The sequence below is a fragment of the Melospiza georgiana genome, chromosome 13 (genome assembly GCF_028018845.1).
Source record: "Melospiza georgiana isolate bMelGeo1 chromosome 13, bMelGeo1.pri, whole genome shotgun sequence".
NCBI classification, from domain to species: domain Eukaryota; kingdom Metazoa; phylum Chordata; class Aves; order Passeriformes; family Passerellidae; genus Melospiza; species Melospiza georgiana.
In genome coordinates this window covers 20,649,705-20,667,776 of record NC_080442.1, presented here as the reverse complement: position 1 = coordinate 20,667,776, position 18,072 = coordinate 20,649,705, and the positions used below count along the sequence as shown (strand labels likewise).

The window sequence follows — 18,072 nt, the reverse complement described above, 5'->3', positions numbered from 1 at the left end:
CAAGTTTGCACATGCATGTTAAGAACATTAAAAAGGCTAAAAATATTTGCAATTGCTACACAGGAGGGATGCTTTAGTGGCTGATTGTTCAAATCCCAGAAGATCCTCCTTTGTATATTAGAAGATACTCTAGCATGTATATTAAGCTGTATTATTGAAATGGGTTTTTTTAGAAGGGTTAACAGATACCTTACAAAATTCACAGCGGATACTGAAGACTAGAAACAGCAAATGTGCCAGCCACTTTCTCAAAATTCCTTTCAAATTCTTGAAAACTTTGATAACAAATCCTCAGACAAATTAGGTTTGTATCTGGAAGACAAGGAGAGGAGTTACCAGCCTACACAGATCGCTAAAGACTGTGGGATTGATGGGGGTGGCACGGTCGGGATGGACGGAGACCAGAGATCTCTGCAGCCAGGTCTGGAACTTGCAGTTTATTGCACAGGGCCTGGCTGCAGGGCCCTGCTGGGATTGGGGTTTATTGCAAAGGGCCTGGGTGCAGGGCCCTGCTGGGATTTGGGGTTCATTGCACAGGGCCTGGGTGCAGGGCCCTGCTGGGATTTGGGGTTCATTGCACAGGGCCTGGGTGCAGGGCCCTGCTGGGATTTGGGGTTCATTGCAGAGGGCCTGGGTGCAGGGCCCTGCTGGGATTTGGGGTTCATTGCACAGGGCCTGGGTGCAGGGCCCTGCTGGGATTTGGGGTTCATTGCAGAGGGCCTGGGTGCAGGGCCCTGCTGGGATTTGGGGTTCATTGCACAGGGCCTGGGTGCAGGGCCCTGCTGGGAGCTGCAGCCACAGCTCGGAGCAGGCCCCAGAGAAAAGAAGAGGAAAGCGTAAGGGACTCAAAGAAGGTAAGAGAGTAAAAGGCAAGAGCTAAGAAACAGGAAGCAAGAGTAAGAGGTAAGAGCATAGAAAAGTAAGTAAGTTCCCGTAACAATACAATAAATCATCTTCTGTGTTAAATATTCTAATTCTCACTAACCAATCTAGTACAAGATAGAAATCCTATAGCATTTCCATACAACTTATAAGAATCACTACATTACCATACTGTGTTACATTTTAAACCCTAAAAACTCCTCTTTAGACCCCTTCTGCCAAGCTGGCCGAGTCTGCTCAGGCCCTTAGACCTGCCTGCAGGCAGAGGGTATTGTTCCATCAAAAGGGGATTACCTTCAGCCAGCCACACCTTTGTTTTCCAGTTGTTCAGTAACTGAGGGATCTCAAAACTTGCTTTCATTTCAATCTCGCTTATAGTTTCTATATTCTCAGAAACTTTTGCCAAGCAATCATATTTGTAAGGCTTTCCTGTTTCATCTTCCCCAACAAAAGACAAGGTGCCTACAGTTGATCTGATACCTTGTGTCAGAGCAACAGGATGTAGGTGGCAGAGTAACAACTTTACTATAGTAAGTTGTATCTATATGGGACTCTCGTAGGCAAACTAGGGAAGCATAGAGGTGATGAAGTTTCAGTAAGGTAAGGAAAAAACTTGTTTGGTATTCATCCTCAGAAAGTAATAATCCTCAGTTCAAAACAAGTACATTTAAGTGAAGGTTCAAACATTAGCGTGCTGTTCCTAGTCCACTGTTTTCTTTAATCACTTTGGTCACAAAATAAGTACATTTATTAATCCACAAGCAATCTGAAATTGAGAGGTTCTAGAAGTGCTAGAAGGAAGTTTGTTTTTTTTTTTTTAATGGTCTGGAAAATTGACAAAGTACAATGCAGGTAAGAACAATTTTATATAAAATTAAATAACTGCACAAATTCAGGAGGGGGCTGCTGGGCTGTATAGTTTTTCTGCAAAATAAAGCAATGGGGACTGTAGTGCCTCACAAAGCGAGTCAGTGTCATTCTGCTGCCACAAAAAAAAAAAAAGGAGCAAACAGCATTGTACTTGTGTGTAGTATGCAGACCTTAGATGCATGAAGTAATTCTTTTACTTTACTCTTTTACTGGCATGGCCTAAGCTAAGCCCTGCATCTAGTGAGAAGACGGCAAAAGAGTTGGGTATCATAATATTCTCCAGATAGAAAAAAAGTTGATGGCAAATAATTTGTTTATTAATATTCACAGTTTAGAGGACAACTGAATTTGCTTTCATGAACTGCAAGTAGGTGTAAATTAAAGACTAAACAGAAATAAGCAAAAATATTTGAAAAGTAAGCCTAAAGAAGTTCTAAAATTTATGCCATTTCTAACATTTAAGTTGGGTTTCTTTTAAGTAAAACAAATGGGTATAGTTGATCTTGGTCTGAAATGGGAAGTTGAACTACATTATCTCCAGAATCTCCTTCCAGTTGTTTTTTTGCAATTCAGTTCTTTTATATGAACCAGAATAGGACAAAATTGAAAACTCAGTCCAGATGGACAAATTTGTAAATGCCAAATCTGTGTGTGTTTTAAAGCTGACTGCCCATTATTTGTGTCAAATTTGTAATCCCACTTTTCCCAGCTTTGTTATGCTATGAAAATAAATGCTCTGCTTTGTTTATAATATACATGTCTTCATTTAAGTATTTTTCCTCAGCAGATAGCCTTTTATCTGAGTCTAATTATAAACTAGGAACAGGGCATGACTACCTTTGTCTAAGAAAGAATAAAAGAGCAAAATGAATCTTTGCTTCCTTTTGCTTCAAACAAAACATGTCCAACACCAGACTTCCAATGAATGAAAGTATGGTGACTGTCTGATTTTTCATATTTGGAGGATTCCAAATTTCTTGTATCTTACAGAATTTGCAATAGCACGCTGAGGCTGTAATTGATTTTCATCCAAAAGCTCCTTTCCAATGCAAACCACTAACTATGGGAGCCAATAAGCAGGACTGCTACTCCTCATTCTCATTTCTTGCACTTTGAATCTGGTTCTCCATGTCCCAATGCAGCCCCAAGCCTCATCTTCAAAACTGGACAGTGTTCCTAGAAAAAGGACCAAATTCCAGATCCTGATTTCAAATGAGAATTAGTTACAACAAACGAAGATACTCAACAAGATAGCTAAGCTTGGTAAAAGACTAAGGATGCTACTTGTATTTGCAAAACTAGCTTTATGTTTTGTGCTGTGTATTGCAATTATTGTGATGCAGACGCATTTAAAAGCTACCCGGCCAATTTCCGTACGCACTGTTCTCTGCGCCGTGACTTTAGAACTAACAGTGCCGGGCACTGACCGCTCTCGTGGGCCATGAGTCCGGCCCGCCGAGCTACCGACGGGAGAGCCACCACGAGCCGCCGGCAGGACACCCACGTCCCCGGGGGGAGCTGCAGCGACCGCCGCCTTCCGCAGTCGCTCCCGGACTGCGCGGAGCTCCTCGGAGCGTCCCGTCCCGTCCCGCTCCGCCGGGGCGCCCCGAGCGCAGCGGCCGGGGCTGCCCAGACGGGGCCTGCGGCGCCCCAGCGCTCCCGGGCCCCGCCGCAGAGCTGCTCGCTCTCCCTACGGCACTCCGCGGAGCAACAGAACTCGGGTGATGAACACGGCGGCCGCCAGACCCGGGCCGCTCCCTTTAGCTGCTCCGGGCCGACGAACAAGACTGACGCTGCTCCGCTGACATCAGGAGGGCGCCGCCGGCGGGACCGGCCCGCGGCCCGCCCCTGTACCGCCCCGCACCGGCCTCCGCTCCGCCCCTGGTACCGCCCCGGGCACCGCCTCGGCCACCGGCCTCCGCCCCGGGCACCGCCTTCCGCTCCGCCCCGGCGCCGCCTCGGGCACCGCCCCGGGCACCGCCCCTGTACCGCCCCGGGCGTGGTCCTGCCCCCTCCGGCAACGGCTCCTACCGGTAACGCAAGGTATGTGTGTCCTTAATCTGTCGAAGGCTGCTCACACGAAAGCGTTCACCACATGAAGGCGACAAGAGAACGCTCAGATATTCCATCATGCCAGACGGGGCTGCGGTTGCCAAACCAAATTAACTTCGCAAGCGTTCACTTTATTTACATGCACATCACTTTCTCTGAACACTAGCAACCTAGTCAATCGCACAAAATGCACCACGAAATACTGCAATTAAGTTATTTCATTACAAGCTGGGATCGTGCAGTTTGTCTGCATCTTCTTCTGGAGAAATGTTGAAATGAGTGCTTGACTTAAAACTGAGCAGGAGAAGTTGTGAAAACACGCACAATTATGGTGGAAAGTGTGGCATCATCATTTCTTTGCAATGTTCAGTAAGGCTGCAGGCAACCTACATGGACAGTTTAGTCTGCAAAAAATGTCAGTAATATTCGATTTTTTAGACTTGTACTTTGCCTGACCATTTCAGCTGTATTATTTTGACTTTAGTTATGTGGAAAGATGAAACAAAGAGGTACAGATTCTCACCAGTTTGTATTCAATATTTAATTGATTAAAAATCACCTTGGCATCAAAGAAGGACTGCCATAAAAGTACAAATTAGTACCTTTCAATGCCTGATAAACATGTCTTTTAATTCCAAAGCTGAGTCACTTGATGCAAAGACTATACCTGATAATTTCATTGGCCCTTATATCCTGGCCTTGATCAGAGCTTTGTTCCAAATTGCACAGGAGATAGTATCTTGCCACACTTTCTGTAAGACAAAAATGGGAGGATAGGAGTAGTACTCTGATTACCCATGGGATTAAACAGAAGCAAAAATGTGGTTTGGTCAAACTGAAAGGCTTAGCCCTCTGTTTCTCCATCTTACAACACATTCTGGAAGTGTCAGTATAAACAACCATAAGGCTCCATCTGTATATAAAAGCATTATCAATGCTGGTTTCTTGTGCTCCATGTAGGGATGGCTGTGTTCACCACAGGAGAGATCAAGACCTGAACAAAGTCCCTTTAGGTAGTCACCCAATTTTTCTCTGCTTCTTAGAAATGTCACAGCCAAAATGATACTATATTTCACCACTGTTAAAGGCATTATCCTCACTTGGGTACTGTCACAGGTCTCTGATTCCCTGAAGTATTTTTATTCACTTGGAAATTTTTAGCTGGCAAGCACAGGAAGTAATCCTTCCAGGCTGAAGGACTGAGGAATTGAAATAGTGTAGATTGTTCTTCTCACAGTATTAAGAAAATCCTTTTTGCACTATTTTGATCCTACTTTCTAAATCTCCTTTTATAAAGGTCATTTACCTGTGACTCGCTGTCCTTCCATTTGAAGTAATCCTTTAGTCTGCTTTTGCCACTCTCCTGTGGTGTTTGTCAGGACCTCTAATATCTGCATTCAGCACAGTCAGCTTTTGATTTTCATGGCGGTGCCAGCTACTGCTGCAGTGCATGAAAGCAGAAGCTTACACCATAATTTCTATACAGTTCTATTATATGGTTCTGGAGTGTGAATTTACGGGGGAAAGGAGGAACTCAGTAAATTGGAAATACCCAATTTCACTGTCTCATGCAGTGCACACACACTTAGGACACAAGCCTTTTCTACTGCAATTCTACCATGACCACAGATATCTCTGATTCACATTAGAAAGCAAGAGTAATACCATCATTCTATTAATTGATGGCACAGTAGAAGAATGCAAATGGATCACATTTGCAGAATTAGTGTTTTAATTGTAAAGTCTTCCCCAAGAAGTCTCTGTTTGGATATTCTTTCTAAGCTTCCACTCCAGTTTGCATGTCTCCTGTTTCATTTCTCCTTGGCAGAAAGCCAGCTGGAAGAGCATCTCTGCACTGCAGCGAAAAGCTGCAGCTCTGGAAAGCTACCATGTCAAAAACAAGCAGCAAGTACTAAGACTGAATCACCAGAAAACAGAAGGTACTTCTATCAGCTGGTATGAAAATATCTGAATATTTTTCACCTTCATGTGTTGTTGTCATGTTTTCCCTCTATGATCTACAATCCTACTTTCATGATAGAATTCAATGTACTAGCATTAGAATTTATTTCCAGGTTTACTATTTTATTCACTTATTTACCTGTTCAGTGCAGTCCTCTAAAACTAAATCATTGCTGCTATGCAGGTTACAACACACAGAAATGAATAAAAACCCTTGTGATAAAGTAATTCTCCCTCTTTACAAGGTTTAGTTCATAAAATTCATAGCCTGTGATGTCACCATAGTTTAATGTGAAAAAGACCTATTGCATCATCTCCTAATTTATCTAAAACCTTTTAATTTAAGATTTTAATTTGAGAAAACTCCATAAGCTAGTAGCATCAGCTGTAGCCTGCAGAGATAATTGTTTTATATTTGTTTCCCTTTCTGTGGTTGGTTTCTTTTCCTGACTATCTTTTGTCAGAGTCCTGTGACACTATAGGTTCATATATGATTGCCAAAGTGCCAACTTTCTGAACCTTATGAGGTTTCAACTGCAGTCTTGGTGGGCACAAAAGAATGAAAGAGAGCAGGATGCTGACTTCTCTGCCCATCAAGTTTATAAACTATAGCTCACCTGTGGAAATCCTGTGCACTGCAGGGCAGAATCTGACACTGGTTTAGGAAACACTGCATATTATTTCTGACTTGTGTCATTTAATAATCGCTGGGTCGCTTTTCCAGACAAGGACATCAGCACAGGGTGGTTCTTCCTTTTTTGTCAGGAAAGATACAAATTTTTCTACCTGAAACTACTTTTTGGTGGCTCTCCCTTCAGCCTGTAGAAGTCTCATACATTGGGGTTGCTCAGTTTTTGCGCATAACATGATAGGATCACCAGGGTTAGAAGAGACCTTCAAGATCACCCAGTCCAACCATCCATCCAGCACTACCACTGTAACCCCTAAACCACATCGTGCAGATACAGATCCAGATACCTCTTGAACACCACCAGGGTGGTTACTCCACCACTTCCCTGGGCAACCTGTTCCCATGCCTGGCCACTCTGACAGTGGAAACACTTTTTCTAATATCTAATCCAGATCTCTTATGTCTCAGCTTAAGGCCATCTGCATTGAACTTCTTTTCAGCAGTGGCTGGCCAGAACTGTGAGCAACAAGGACTTGTGCCCAAAGATATGGCCTCTCTGGCCACCCCAGATAGTGAGAACTCCTGCATACATCATGGCCTGCCAGTACAGTCATGGGCAGCTCACATCAGCTTTGCACTGGCAGCTAGCAAAGCTCAGATTGTTCTTGTAGCTCATGGGTCTGGAATCTGGGAAATCCCATTATTTATCCTTGGAGATACACTTGCTTTTAATTGAACAGGTTCTTCTTAGAAGGAAGAACCACCAGGAAGGGATCTGCTGATGGCCAAGCAATGGAGAAGAGATAAGGAAGGTGAATGATAATACCAAGCCTTGAGTCTTTAGAACTGTTGTCTTCTATGGCTTTATTGCGAGTATTGGAACAACTCAACACCAAGCATTTAAAAATCTCCGTGGATTTCTGTATTTAAGTGACTAAATTCTAAACTAAACTACAAGCCAACACCCTTTCGCCCTTGATTTGTTCTTTCAAAGGTCTGAGCCCCGCTCACGGTTTTGAGCATCCGAGCTGGTCGCTGTTCCGCTCTGTCCATCGTGACGGAAGGAACTAAGACCCCGCGCCGTAGCGCCGGCGAGAGCTCACCGGCAATCGCCGCGCCGGCACGACCTGCCTTGGGCAGGCAGTGCGGGTGCAGCAGGTCCGGGTCAAGACAGCGGCAGCAGCCGGGACAGCGGCAGCAGCCGGGACAGCGGCAGCAGCAGGCTCCCGCAGCCGGGGCCGAGCGGGGCCGAGCGGGGCCGAAGGGGAGAGCCCGAGGGCGGGGCGGGGCGCGAGCTGAGGCGGGGCCCGGAGGGGCAGGCCACGCCCCCTCCCGCAGTAGTGCGGGACCACGTGCCAGCTCGGCCAATCAGCGGGGGATTCGGGGCGCTTTAAGAGCCGCGCGCCAGTGACCGCGCGCTGCAGCAGCGGCCGCGGCGTTGCCATGGAGACGGCGGCGGGGCCGGTCGCCATGGTCACGGCGGCGCCGCCGGGCGGTGGGCGGCACGCGCTGCTGGCCGTGATCGGGGAGATCGGCACGGAGCCGGAGCGGGGCGCGCTGCGCGGCGCGCTGGAGCGCGGTGAGCACTGCGGGCACGGCGAGGGCTGCGGGCACTGCGAGCGCTGCGGGCACGGCGAGCACTGCGAGCGCTGCTAGCCCTGCGGGCCTTGCGGGCACTGCGAGCGCTGCGGGCACTGCGGGCACTGCGAGCGCTGCGGGCGCTGCGGGCACTGCGGGCCCTGCGGGCACTGCGAGCGCTGCGGGCACTGCGGGCACTGCGAGCGCTGCGGGCACTGCGGGCACTGAGAGCACTGCGAGCCCTGCGGGCCCTGCGGGCACTGCGGGCCCTGCGGGCACTGCGAGCGCTGCGGGCACTGCGGCTGTGGCGGGGCTGGGCCGGGGCCGGGGCCGGGCGGACCCATCCCTGCCCCCAGGGCCGCGCAACTGCGCGCCTGCCGCGTCGTCCTCTGCCGCTGCCGGCGCCCTCCCCGCCCTGCGGCACTGCCGTCTGGCCGCCGGGCTTCATCCGACTCCTCCCGGGGGGACGGCGGCGCGGGCCCGCGGGCGGTGGCTGCGGGAGGGTCGGGGCGCTGTCGGGGCCGCGGGCGGGGGCCGAGGCTGAAGCGGGGCGGCCCGGGCGGAGGGCGAGGCCGGGCGGGGCTCGGGTCCCCGGCGCACTGCGGGGCCGGTCTCTGCGGCGTCAGACGGCATTCCGTTCTTTTTCTCCCCTGATCATTGCTTTATATGCATTAGTGACTTGTAACTAACGCAGTTTTCGAACGTCTTAAAGCTTAAAGACATTTCTTGGTTCTCTTCCCCTCAGTCTTTATTTTATTAGTGCTTTGGAGGATTGCATCTTTTTTCCATCTTACCCCAAAATTCTGTCTTGTTGGAGGAATTGTCTTGCTGCACTGTTCACTGTGGTCCCAGGGACGGCTGTGGACAGGGTCCCTTGTGGTATGGCCTCTCCCTGTCTATAGAGCAGCTGCATGGACCAGGGTGACACACAGTGAACTGCTTCAGGAATTACACAATTCAGGATAGGTCTGCCATAATATTTTTCTCCTCTGTTATCAATATTTTAGTAAAATCCAGAGGTCTTGGCAATGAATTAGTCTTTGTATATTAGACACAGTGTTGTTTAGAAGTAAGGGGGAAGAAGGTGCTGAATGACAGTTCTTCCCTTGTGGCAGTTTCTGATAGTTTCTGACCAAAAGACAAAGGAGAGCTGATCAACCACATCAGGACCTTAAGGGCACCTTTGTTCTAATAAGCAGCTAGTACACCTTTGAGAAATGAAGTAACAGCTTTCTGACTCACCTTCACTCTTCCCCTCAGCTCCCCACTTCCAAAGCACTTTGGTTTGAAATAACAGTCATAACTATTGGACAAACTGTGTTATTCAGAGATAATTCTGTGACTGTTTTCTTCCCAAGCATCAGCATTACTGCAGAACAGATGGACAGTGCAATTTAAGAAAAGGGTGGGTGTGAAAATGTCAAATATTGTCCAATTTCTTCACTTCCTGATTCACTTTTCCAGCTATCTCTGTTGGCAGGCCCCTTTGTTCATGAGGAATATTTCATTCCCTTTTTCAAGGGATGGCTTCAGGAGTGGTAGATCTGATTATGACCATCTGGCCTCTGAAAGACCTTCTTTGAAGGGGCCCCTCGTGCTTCCTGCCCAGCAGGATGGTCATCTTCACTTGGCACTTCACTGAACTGGTGTGCCAACCTACACCCTTATCCATTGTCTGAATCTTTGAAATGGTGACAGATCAGACTGGGAACTAAAGGATTTCACTCTAATTCTGCAGTCACATGCCAGAGATTTCCCATTGCAGAGGAAAAACCTGCTGTTTGACACATAAATTGTAACTGCCACAGTAGAAATAAGTTCTGCAGTTGGCCTTGTCTGACTAGAAACCTGCTGAAATTCTGCCAAATGTAAACACTTCTTTCATTTGCATCGGAGGGAGCCATTTCAGCGGTATTAGTAAGTTACTGGCAGTAGAAGTGAATCACTCAGAGCTGGAAACCTGGATTTCAGTCTCTCCTCTTACATGGAATAGCACCTCCAGCAAGTTAGAGCTTTCCCCACTGTGAAATGGGAGAATGACCTCTAGTTAAAATGGACCAATATTTGCAAATTGAAAGATATGAAAAATGAGAATAGTTAAAATGACAGCAATCTTGAGACCTGTCAATAGTCAGCATGTTATGATGTTGTAGAGAGCTGGACTCTTGATTGAGGGAGTTCAAGCAATGTGGAAATGATGATTCCTACCGAAGTGTTAGCTGCTGTAGAGGGCTCATGTGAAGGTAGAACAGGCTGCTGAGCAGTGAATATAAAATGGATGAAAAAGCTAGGGTTTGTTTTGTGTCTGTTCTGTTGGCCATGGCACCCTGTCTGCATTAAAAATAAAAAAAAAAAAACAAACAAAAAAACCAAACAAAACAACCCCCCAAAAAAACCCCAAAAAAACAAAGAAAGGAAAAAAAAAAAAAAAACAAGCAAAGAACAAAAGCCACAAACAAACAAAAAACAAAAAACAAACAAAGATTTTTTTTCAGTTGATAAATCTCTTACCCTGACTGATATAAAAAGTATGTTCTTCCAGACTTCTTTCTATACCTTGGTTCGGAAGAATGCAATAGTGGCTACAGGGCATTATAGGAACCTGCTTGTTTCCAGGTGTAGAGCTGTGTAGGCTGTGACATTGTGAATCTGTGGGATATCTGAACAACATTTTTCCCAAAATACTGTCTAATAAATACTAGTTTTATTTTTCTGTTACTGTGTTACTTTTGTCCAATTTTGAAACAATATCCAGAAGACTAGATCTGGTATTGGGGAGAAAGGCCAAATCTTTTAAGCAAATTACCTCAGCAGGAAATAAAACATTCACAAGGGCATAAAGAATGAGATTGAAAACTGATGAGTCACATGGTCGCTTATCTGGGCTTTGCATTTGCAAAGAGCTGGAATATTTACCCTTATTGTGATATAGTCTGCACTCTCATGGTAGAGGATTCTAATCAGCAAGGCTCATGTGCCATGGAGTGATAAAGTGAAATTGTAACAAATTTATAGAGATTATAGGTAAATTCAGACTACCTGTAGGAAAGAAAATGTTGAATAAATTGTTGCAAGTATGAGAACAAGTGAGATAATTCCCTTTCTTGCTCTGAAAGAGCACCTATTCCTTCTGCAATCTAGAGGATGTAGCAGTGCCTCAAATAGCACTTATTGCTGCAGTAGGACACAATGACCATGACACAGCAGCTAGTCAGCAGGATTTGCCCTGCAGAGTGCCACCTTGTTCCTGTCCGGGTCAGAAAGCTCATGAGTACTGCATTAAGATTCTCTTACACTGGACATTTGGTTAAACAATTATGCTCTCTTGGAGTGTAGGATAGGAAAGCACTTTGTCCATCTTCTTGCTCTATGTGTTTTGTTTATTTGTATCCCATGTCCAAATTGAAATGGTCAGTGCTGGAAAGTTGTTTGGTTTTCTGGCTTTTTTTTTTTTTTTTTTTTTACCGAAGGTCAGATGATTTATAGAGGAGGTTTTTGTGCAGTCTGAAGTGAATACTGTCAGTAAATAAGCATAATAAATAAGCTTTGTTACTCTGCTGTGTCAGCTGTCACCAGAAAAAGAAACTAAGCTCAAAGTTTTTTTAGCTGCTGTAGATTCTACAGGCCTTGAGACTACTGACCCGTGTGATGCAATGCCTACTGTGTCTTGCTATGTGTAGAAAGCTGGAGTGTGTATCCTTGAGGATCCTCTCCCACCAGTGGCCAGCAAAAGCTGTTGCACAACATGGAGAGCTAGAACTGCAGTAAATGGGAATATCTCCATGGAAAATTAACGTGGTTACTTTGAAAGAAAGTAGATAATAGAGGCAATAAAACTTTGTATTTTATGCAAGAGAGATGGTGAAAGAACTCTTAGTGAGGACTGCATTAATAAATACTGGAGCTGAAATTCTTGTTTCAGTTAACCTTAGAAGTCTGTGGCATTGGCCTTCAATGTCTGAACATCAGCAGGCATCAGCACCAGATGCTGGAGTAGGGATGCGTAGTGATATCCTGCTTTTGTTCATTGTGGCACAGTGTAGAAGAGTCACACCATCCAGGAAAGGCTGCTCCCTACTGGGGTGTGAAAATCTGTGGTCTGTGGTGTTTGGTGTCCTCCAGAATGTGCAGCTGCTCACACTGAGGTCTGAAGGTGACTTCCCCAGTATGGCTTGGTGCCACTTGCTGTGGGAGCAGAAGCATCTTCCTGCTGTGATATGAAGGCATCTAGCCGGCAGAGATTATAAAGATTAAAGAACAGACTCAAATGGTCTCAGTGGGATCAGTGTCTTTGAAGGAGTGATTGGGCAGTGCGACTTGGAGGAGTGGGACGCTTTTGTGGCTTGGAGGACGCACAGGCTGTAAGGGCAAAGAAGCTGATGTCTCTGGGCTTTTCAGTAGCAGAACAATGCAGTAGCCCATCTCTGCCGGTGACCAGTGCTGGAGAGTGCAGATGTAAAACTAACATCGTGTATTTGTTTGGTTAAGCGGTAGTGTAATTCATTTGGCCTCATCTCTTGCTGGTTTCCCTTGCATGAAGTCCAAGTTGAATGGAGACTTGCTCACTGCATGTCCTTCATGGAACACTTCATTTCTTCAGGAAGAAATGTCTTATGCAAGGTAAGTATCTTATGGTCCTCTGCTTCTGAAGACCTTTTCCATCCTAAGGATGCTCATCTAGTAGAGCATCCCTGGTCTTTGTGTGTCCTGCTCACCTTTCTTTCTCCACTTGTGTTTCTGGAGTAGATGTAATGACAAGGACAGCTTACTTTTTCCTTTTTTATTTTTTTAAACAGGAATTCGTTCCTGGAACATTAATCCTCTGTACTGTGATCTGAATCATCAACTGCGGCTCTTTGTAAATCGACATCTGGCTCAGTTTTCTTCTGAAGTCAAAGGTCAGCTTTTTGGTTTATATGCATTAACTTCTAACTCTTGTTTTGAGTCTGGGGAAAAAAAAAAAAACAACAACAAAGAATAAAACTGATTGTGATTCAATTAGCAATTTGTTTGCCTAGGATTCTGTGGGGCTGAATGCGAAAGATAAACAATCTTAACAGTGTGTTGGATGCAATTAATTTACCTTAAAATTACAGACCTTACTACTGAGAATAGAGTTGAATAGAAAAGTGTGCAGCTTTAATGCCTATTAAACTAGTTAAAAGTTAGAATCTATCTATCTATCTATCTATCTATCTATCTATCTATCTATCTATCTATCTATCTGTATCTTATTCAGATGGCACAAAGTAGTTTACTTCGTAAGCTATTTATTATCAGCCCCTTCCTCTGAGGTTTTAAAATATGTTTTCATATGCACAAAAGGTGTTGCAAGTAGTGTGTAAGAGTAGCCAAATGACCTTTTGGATTTGTCTTTTTGAAGCTCCCTTTCCTGAGAAAAATGAATAAGAGCATTATAAAAATGGCACCAACCATTAGAAATTTGGCTTGCTTAGCTTGTGAAAAGCTTAAACTCTGTTCATAATACTTTTATGTAACATATGTTAAGTTACTATAAGAAGCACAGATGACACTTGCAAAACCTAGTTTATATAAGACCATCTTATAGTTCACTGTATGTTTTACACTCTTGTCAAAGCTTCTGAGTTTTTTCCACTGGGGAAACTGTTCTCCTAATGGACAGCTGTGAAGAAAAGTACCTGGACTATTCTCAAATGTGCCACTGACTGAGAGGTCTCACCTTCTCTGTGACTTTTTAACATGGAGATGGAATTTCTCTCTTCTTGCAAGTTGGTGTGTGCATGTGTGTACACTTACGGGATTAAAAAAAAAAGTGTGTGAAACATATAATTTGAAACACTCAGTAGATCTGTCTCAGTTTGAAGTAGCTGTAACAGGGCCTATAGTATAAATAGAGCAGAACAATAATAAATTACCATGAATATAACATTTGCCCAAGAATTCTTCTAAGTCAGAGTTGGATTAATGTTAGCAAAATGTCTCCTACTCACTTCCTCAGTGTAGTCCCCGAGGAGCAAGGGGCGATGAATGTGCCCTAGCTTTGTTCCTGAGGAGCAAAAGATGATGACTGTGTTGGCAGTCTATGAAGAGGTTTCTGTGGTGGATCTGGGGAACAGCAAGTCTGTCAACCAACTGTCAGACTTACTGAGCAAAACAGCAACTAAAATATAAGGCAGGATTAGTGTCTGTCTTGGAAGACTCACCATTGGTTCTGCAAAGGGAAGCTCTGCTTTTCAAATGTCTTGTAGTTCTTCAAAGAGATCAGCAAACATGTAGACGAGTGATTTAGTCCACCAAGCAAAAATATTTGGGGAATCTAAGTCTATGAAGTCTGTTTAAGAAAGCCTTAATGGCTTGGCCACAGAATTCGGGATCAGGCTTTGGTATGCAGAAGTTACTGAAAAAACGATGGGTAAACAGAAACTTTTTTTGATATGCACTGTGTATAGAGACTTGGTCCTGAACTGAAAGCTTGAAGCTTAACCTGGTGTTAGTCATGCTGCCCTCTTCTTTAAAGCTTTATTTACACACCTACAGAATTTCCTGTGGGACTATACATTCCAGCTAGCCCCACATAGTGTCTGTTTCCTCTGGTACATTTCTGGGAAAGGAAAAGCGTAGCTGCCTCTCGGGTACTTAGCAGTAGAGATGTGAGAGATTCTGGTCTGGGGATCCTAGTAGGCATGGATTGACCTGAGGACCAGAGGTACAACTGTAGGGGCTCCTTGGTTTGTGGCAAGTGCGAACATCTGGCACTCACAATTTCTCTAATAAATCTCCCTGGCAGCCCTTAAGGCCAGAACAGCCAGAAAGAGAAAGGCTTTGGGATTAAGGGGGTCTAGAAAGAAGCTTTGCCTCAAGTTAGATATTTGCACATTTCCTGTCTGGACCCATGTTTATTCAATAAGCATAGATCTTGAAATGCAGCAAGATGATCTGTCAGAGACACAAGGAATGTGTATGAGAATAATAGATACAATTTAAAATGTGTTAAGCAGCTATATGGGACTGTGGAAAATAATGACAGTCTGTACAGGAAGATTGTGTAGGAGATAGTGTATCTTGAATGCTGAAAAGCTAAATTGAGGAGTTATGCTATAATCCCAGGATTTACTTGATGGTGGTAGATCTTGAATGCAGACAGGTTTCTCTCAGGGACAGCAGTAAGCTATGGTTATGGCATGGTTTGTGGGGAGGAAGTGGGAAAGACTGCTACAAGAGAAATTTCAGGTCACAACTGATAATACAATCTAGAAGAAGCTCAAAATGTGAACTGTGAACAGTCTTGTCTGCATTCCATATGTACTATCAGTTAATACCCTTTGGAATATAGCTGCAGTTTTATATGCTCTGTTAGTTTTGCAGTTTCTGCTTGAGCAGCTATTTTTAACTGACTATTTTGATGGTAAAGAATCTTTATAATTTTAATTTATTTTTTAAACTTTTGCTGCAGCTTGCTGCAAATTCATTGCTATGTATCCTGTAACAGCCCTGTGAAGGTGTTGTTCATCACTATTCTCCAGATGAACATACATAAAACTAGAGCTTATTTATTGCTGTTTGGCTTTATACTTTATTTACCCTCTTGTTCCTACTGTGGGCAAAGGGAAGAGTGTACACAACTGATTTTCCTCCTAGCATTCGTGGCTTGGTGCTAGCTTCTCTGAGCAGATGGCTGTCCTAGAGCTCTCCTGAAATCTCTCCCAGCTAATGTTGTTTTGATTCCATGCTACTGGAAAGATCTGTCTGACTTGTGTGGGGAACATGTACCTCCACACTGGTCTGCTGAGTAGGATATCTGAAGGATAAAACTATTTTTTTCAGAGGTGCATTAATTGGAGAATATAATTCCCTTAAAGGCTGATGCTTGCAGTGTGATTAGGGAGAAGTCAGCTGCAGCACAGCAGTTACTGTAAAGCCAGAGCAGTTGTTTGAGTTTCTCATTTGACAGATTTGTAGTAACCAGTAAATGTTTGACACCACTGGCAAGAAACAAAATATGGAGACTGGTAACACAATATGACTAAGTAGAGCAGTCTACCTGAATATTCCAAGACTTTCCTGTTTGCAATTTCTCACTTGGTTACAATAGCTATTTCCAACCTGTATTTGTAGGATGTCGATGCATAGTGTTTGCAGCTGAAATTAAAATGTAACTGCAGTGTTCTCTGGGAATGGACATGGCACAGTTATCCCTCAGACAAGATTTTAGTCTGCGTAAAGATGATGAGGAACAAGTGAGTCTCAAATGCAGAACAATGCAGAAGAGAAAAGCTCATGGCAGAGCTTGTAATAGTAAATTGAGACTGGATGCATCTTATGCAAGTTGATTTGTTGTTGGGCTTTTGAGTTTTTTTCCCCCCACTTGCTGGCTGTCCTCTGAGTACCACAGACAACGTGGCCCTTGCTGTAGGGGTAATCTCACAGCATGGAAGGCACAGCAAGAAATCAAGTGTGGGTCTATTTGGAGATTCTGGAAGCTAGTAAATTGTCGGAAGGAAGGAGAGTGTGACATGGGAAGAAAAAATGAACAGAAGTGTGCCCTTCTGTATGCTAAGGGCAGCCCCACATGTACTTCTGCACAGCTCTTCCTTTTGCATTAATATCCCCTAGGTCAATGTTTTTACTTGTGCAAGTGATTCAATTTCTTCATGGAACTTGGAATGGCTTGGAGTGTCAGCTTGTGCCATATGCTTTTTCCAACTGCACTGCTTAGTTGGTCGTCAGTGGTGAGTCTCAAGTGCATGACAGTAAAAAAAGCTGCCTTGTTTATTCAAATTATAGCTTCTAGATAGTACAGAAGATAATTCTGTGTGTTCAAGCAAAAGCTGTTCTAGACAGGCGGCAAAAGACCAATTGCTTGTGAAAATTAGATTACAGTGAAAGTGTATATTCCCCACAGCTGTGGCCTCTTGCTAGAGAGATTTCTGTAACATAGGTCACTGAGTGATGGATTTTGTTCAGGTCTTGGCTGTTTTAATGAAAGTACTGCTATATCCTAAATTTGCATGTTCAGGTAGCAGAAAAGTCAGTGACTAACACTACTGGGTTTTCTTTTTGATTTGTTTTTTTTTCCCCACAGATGCAACAATGATTATTTGGACTTCTGATGCAATTTCTAGTGCTTGAGCTATTAATTGACTCGTACCATTTGTCTGCCACCGTTCTTTAGACCAGAGAAACACAAAGCAAGCACTTGCCAGCTTCTGTGCTTCCTCCTTGTGTGCTTGAGGGCTGTATTTGCTTTCATAGTAACCACACAGAGCAGGACCTCAAAGATCCCATGAGCTGCAGTCTACTACAGTGGCTTCCCAGGCTGTAAGCACAGCCTCTGTTTCTTGTTGGTACCTGTGGCTGCAGTAGTCCCAAGCATTGCTCTTTCCAGCTGATTCCTGTCACAAACATCCTTAGATTTTTCTCCCAGATAACTGGTAAAGAATATCTCTGTGGGACTTGCAAGGATCTACCAGTTAGACTTGGTAGGATCTGCCAGTTAGACATACTTTAATCAGTTACTCATGTGTTCTGCAGGAATAAATCTTCTCTAAGGCTGCTGTATGTCAGGGTGGGTATTGGTCCTGGTTCAAGCCAAAGGTACATGCAGCACAGCAAGAAAAAATGGATGCATGGGCAAGAGTGTAAGATGAGTACATAAAATACTTCTTCCTTGTACTATTCTAGCTCATATCTCTTTCCAGGTCATGGAGAGGTGTTTTCCACTTGTTTAGTAACAGCACTTTTCAATTCCCACAAAGTGCTTTTTCAGTTTTTCCCTGCAAGTAGAGCAAGCAAGGAATAGAAGGGTTCATTCACCTGCAACACTATCTTATTTGCTTGGACTCTTATTCCTGCCTGGTCTCATTTTGATATACCTTCCTATATTGGACAATCCTGTCCAATCTGATTGTGTTATAGGTCTGGCATATTTGCCTTCTCATGATTTCTCCAGATTGCAGAGGCCAGACTTTTCTAAGGGATAAGTCTGGGAATCTATCCCAGATATTTCGTTTTATATTAATGCCTTTCAGATGTACCTCTTTGGGATGCTGGGAACAGAACTGTGTAGTGTTCAAAGTGGGGCAGAGCTATGCATTTACACAGTGGCACAAGGGTTT

At 44.4% G+C, this 18,072-nt stretch overlaps 1 protein-coding gene across 1 annotated transcript in view; it reads left to right on the top strand.

Annotated features, from left to right (window-relative positions):
- Window positions 1-7,840: 7,840 nt before the first annotated feature.
- Window positions 7,841-18,072, top strand: part of MAP1A (microtubule associated protein 1A) — a 47,031-nt gene continuing 36,799 nt past the window's right edge. The window contains exons 1-2 of the mRNA XM_058033572.1: window positions 7,841-7,976; window positions 12,772-12,873. Of these exons, the coding sequence (XP_057889555.1) occupies window positions 7,841-7,976; window positions 12,772-12,873 (238 nt within the window). The remainder of the gene's footprint in view (window positions 7,977-12,771; window positions 12,874-18,072) is intronic.